We start from the raw sequence: 4,879 nt of genomic DNA, 5'->3' as shown, positions 1-4,879 counted from the left end.
AAACACTCAATGGTGGAGACACGTGCAACACATTGCTTTCAAACCTAAAAGAAATGCCAAAAGTTACTTTCTTTTTTTAATGCCTTTCTATGCAGGTTTAGGAAGTTTTTTCGTGTCGTTTGTCTAATGCTTTTTTTTTGTCTGACATAAGGCAGGATGGTTGATTCTGAGAGTTACAGAAGGTCAATGATATTGCTTTATAGTCACATTTTTGTAATTTGCAAAATCACAGCTTTTTGCTTTGCGCAGCAATGGCATACTTAATTTATATCAGTCTACTTCGTAGTTGGTGCCTGAAAGCATACGAGGGTTGTGGTTCCATGTTCACAGTAGTTTGTGCTTGCAAGGTTTAATTACAAGATGTTTTTTGATGGCTTGCAGGATTTTAATACAAGATGGTCAGAACCGATTTTTGCGATTTATTTGAAGTGGGTTAGATCCCGTTGGTCCTCGCGATAGTTCGTTGCAGCTCATAAGCAGCAGGAGGTACGAGTCCTTTCTTCTTTACACATTATAAGAGCAAATCCCGGAATCTGCTTTCCTCTACTCCAGCGTTCATTCCACTACTGTGGATAGGACGAGCATAGTGTACTGCTGTCCTTTAGTTGCAACACACTAGTCATTGCTAGTCGCGTCTTGACTTGTATTACTGTTTGCAATGTGTGATACAGGATGTATGTTATATCACAGTGCGTTCATTTTGATTCTGGTTTGTACAAGACTCGGTCATTTGAGTTCACCCCGGTGATCCTTCGCTATTCCAAGCCGTGTTCCAAGCATTCACTGTTATTTTCCGGGTAGACACTGATTGTTTATATACCTTTTGTGATAATTTTATTTACTGTCGCGAACTAGAGCCCCGAACGTGTTGTTCCAGATGCCTTTATTGCGCTTAATGGTTTCATCTTAGAACTTTTATAAGATGTCTAGTCATGCCATTGATTTTTATGCCATTTCGTTTGTGACAGCCACAATAAAACATTGTCATTTACTTTCAGAACTAGGCCGTCTTCATCTATTATAAGGCCTACCCTTTAAGCATGCACTCTGACACCCACAAAGGGCCGTAGCACCTTTCTTTAGGAAGTAAAAGTGATTCCATCACATTACATTAACCCTTAATAAGGTGGTGAACTGGGCCAGTTGGTTGCTGTTATACATGATGGGGAAAACAGCTCGGAAAGCCCTAACTACGAAGAACAAACACGACAGGACAGCACTGTCTTGTCGTGTTTGTTCTTCGTAGTCCGCGTTTTCTGAGCTGTTTTCCTCATTATGTACATTTAACCCCAAAGTGGATCATAGTTCCATCCAAAAGGAGGTAAAAGCGGCGCCCTCAATTATGTCGTCTTGCCTCTCAAAAGGGTTGAAGATCCCCTCTAAGGAGGTAAAGGCTAACCTTGACAGGATGCACTTTTAACACCAAAAGGAATTAAGGTTATCTCCAAAATGAGGTAACCTAACCCAGGGGGTAAGTTTGCACCCTCGTTGCCGGGGGAAACGTTACCTCAAAAAGGGGTTGCCCTGTGTGCAAGTCTGTTACCCCCATAAGGAGGGTACTAACTACCCTTTCTCTTTAAGAGTGATGGCGCTGAAATTGAAAAAAAAAACATAATAAAATGCCACGACACGGTTTAAAAAGAACAAATGACAAATGCAATTTTATTGACCTTGCAGGGTCCATTACAGAATGGAACTCAAAACCGGATATTCCTACCAATGTTTCGACGTGTGCAAAGAGAAAATCCGGTGAAGTGCTCCTCTATACTTTGTCTCATCCTACGATGGACTAAAGGCCAAAGCCACGGGCCGCCAGGTCCAATCACGTTCCACGCTATACTATGACACGCTTAACATTTATTAGGGGGGGACGAATAATGCTTGAATCCAAAAGCGCCGCATCATTTCTACTGCTTCGACGCTGCAAAGAGGCTATATATATCGTGGCTTTCTTTGCGATGTAAAATTGTTGAGTCACTCAGTGCTCTTCGATTCGAACCACGGTCCACCCGTCCCCTCATCAGTGATCTGAGACGCCGGCACCGATACGTGCATCGAAGCGAAATACCGCACAATTCCTAAGTGGCTCGTGGCTGGATCTGGCGGTCCGTAGCTTTTGCCTTTTGTCCATCGTAGGGTGAGACGAAGTAAATAACTCTAGATATGCACTCATTCACGTATTTATGTTCCTGTGCAAGACGCGGCGGTGATTTTCCAGTGTCTAGCTGGGCCATCTTCAGTTCTTGTAGTGCTTGTCCATCCTTCAGACACCCCAGAAAGGCTCAAAGGTTGGGAAGACAGCAGTCGACGTTGGATTGCAGCAAAAAACAAAAAAAGTGCAGATTAACATAAATCAAGGTGGAAAATACTGATCCTAGCATATTAAAACCGTGAGGATTAAAGCAACTGTAACGCACCTGGATGCCTCCATGCCAGGCTTCGACAGCGTTGTTCGTGCGCGCCATATCTTGCTGCACGGCATCATGCACGGACCATATGCTTAATGGGAACATGGCTGTCTAAACTCCATTGCGCCTCGGCGACCTACGTAGGTGTCTTCGAAATACATGGCCAGATCGGTGTCCTCAATAGACAGAACCTCGAGAAGCTCGTCAGAGGCATCTGGAACCTCGGCTGGTGGCAGGAAAGCCAATGCGGGTAACATTCGAATCTAGAAAAGATAATACTTATTAGCATATACGTTGATGGAATATTGTATGTACTTAGCATGCACCCTTGTTAATATGGGATTATATGCCTTTTTAAACCTTCTTTTGGAAGCGACACCACTGGTTGTTTATGCACTCATTTATGCTATACGATAATAACCCAAATATGCAGATGAACGAACTGTACTGAACAGATAAAATAAGTAATGAGAACGCGTAAAAGAGCTAATAAACGAAAGAAAAATTCGGTGTTCAAACTTTCTTCTGGTAATCGGGCTCGGTAACACTATGAATTTGTAAAAATATGCTACGGTTTATGACGTGCCAAAAAAGGGAAGCATTTTTCTGGGAGGTTTTATGACATGGTAAGCCGAATAAAGTATTAAAGTATCAATATGATTACAGCTTAGTTTCATGCTTAGAGAATAAGACGTAATTACCTGAGCAGCAAAAACTTCGACTTGGCGGTAGCGTACTTGCAGGCCCAACTTGCACAGCTTCTGGTACACCGATTGGCATAGAGTAAAGAAATATCCTTGAACCCTCGCTTGAGAGAAATGCCTGCGACTCGCTGCGATCACGGTCGCCCGGAAGTCGCAGTAGATTACCCCCACTTCCACACTTGACGTGAAACCGGAGAGCACCGAAAAAATCTGAAAACAAAATGAAAGTGGTGTTATAGTTTGCAATATGCGAAAACTCGAACCATGCAATAAGCACAATGAGGTTTACCGCCGGTAGCTTTAATCCTCCTTGTTCGTAAGCAAAGCGTACATAAGCGGGATCACAGCACAATGGTACAGCCCATGCACCGTGTACACCTGGTAAAATAGCGATGTCGTCACCTTGAAAGTCACGTCCCTGAACCATATGCCCTCCTAGTAGAAAGGCGCTCAAAAGTTTTCTGTGTGCCGAAAACCACAAGACTGTCCTTTTCTCCAGAACCGCTGTCATAAGCAAGAAGGGATGGTCGTGTGGCCCCGACACCTGGAAAGTATACATACATATTGCTCTAAATTGATGAACTGGGTAGTTCAATAGGAATTCATGGCACAAAGACTCGAATTACCTTGTACTCGTCTGGTAGAATTATGCCGTCTCGCGGTGTTGGGAGTACGTATGGACTTTGGCGTGCTTGTGTTTGCTTTCGAATGATACGTTTCAGCATGCTTGTCGAAGGCATCCGATGTGGTGGGTCGCTTCCATTTTCTACAGTGAAATAGCGCACAAGAAAGCAGTTTAGAAACTACACTGCCACTTCCCGAAATAAAAAAAATATACCTCACCTGCTTTTCTCTTCTTGCTGTAACGACCTTTCAGTTTGTTGGTCTCAGCTGGATCCCCAGCACGAGTGTGAGTACCAGTTACGGCCACTACAACGCTAATAGACCCGGCAGTAGTTATATTTGCCTTGCATATGGTACAATCCCGACATACCCAGTAAATACCAGCAGCCAATATTCTGCTAACCCTATAGAAAAACCCCTCGTAAAGTAGCAACGGAGCCCCACACTGAGATTTTGTTTACTTCCATACTATCCGCGCGCTTAGCGAAGGTGTGAAATTTGTAGAGGGTGCAGCTTTTTTACAAAGTGAGCTAACGGGCCAGTTCTCCTCTAGGCAGAAATGGTTAAAATCCGGGCTTGAAGTTGTTTTGTTAGACAAAACATGATTAGTCTAAGCATGTCAATCCAGATTCTAAAGAAGCGCAGGTCGTGCTTAGTTTATTACACGCGGGTACTGGACCCTGTCTTTTTGTGTAAACAGGGGAAAAAAAAGAAGAAACGTTTGCTACACGAGGACACTGGGACCTAGTCTATTTCTGTAAACAAGGTCAAACATGTTCTCTCTGATACATGGTCAACCTTGAAACCTGTGTTCCGGTGACGAATCGCCCCCCCCCCCCCCCCCCCCCCCCTTGACAAGTGTTCTATTGACAAAAGGACCTCGTACGAGAAGGCCGGTGTGACCAGTTTTCCTGTGACGAGTTTTCCGGTGACGAGTGGGTCAGTTCCCAAATTTTAGCTGTGTCTGGAGCTTTGTGTTTGTATTTCTGGCCTGCTCCTTCCAACGTCCCAGGGTTACAATGTTTGTTCTCAGACAGCGTTCTTTCATAAGTATTTTTATCGACTTCATTTGGGTGGATGTTTCTCCTGCAAATTATTCCGGCTCATGGCGCGTATATGGCAGATTAGCATAAAAAAACAAGC

General features: G+C 43.9%; 1 protein-coding gene across 1 annotated transcript; it reads right to left on the bottom strand.

The window, feature by feature from the left end:
* Positions 1 to 2,983: 2,983 nt before the first annotated feature.
* On the bottom strand, positions 2,984 to 4,549 carry LOC120849914. The gene is made up of 3 exons (XM_040222211.1): positions 3,739 to 4,549; positions 3,402 to 3,656; positions 2,984 to 3,322 (listed from the first exon to the last, which is right to left on the bottom strand). Exons 1-3 carry the CDS (start codon positions 3,850 to 3,852, stop codon positions 2,984 to 2,986), a joined length of 708 nt encoding a protein of 235 aa, XP_040078145.1. The 5' UTR covers positions 3,853 to 4,549.
* Between the last annotated feature and the right edge of the window lie 330 nt (positions 4,550 to 4,879).

This window comes from Ixodes scapularis, unplaced genomic scaffold (genome assembly GCF_016920785.2).
Source record: "Ixodes scapularis isolate PalLabHiFi unplaced genomic scaffold, ASM1692078v2 PGA_scaffold1__304_contigs__length_218370807, whole genome shotgun sequence".
Lineage (NCBI taxonomy): Eukaryota > Metazoa > Arthropoda > Arachnida > Ixodida > Ixodidae > Ixodes > Ixodes scapularis.
The sequence above is the reverse complement of the archived record's forward strand: the minus strand, read 5'-3'. Positions and strand labels throughout refer to the sequence as shown.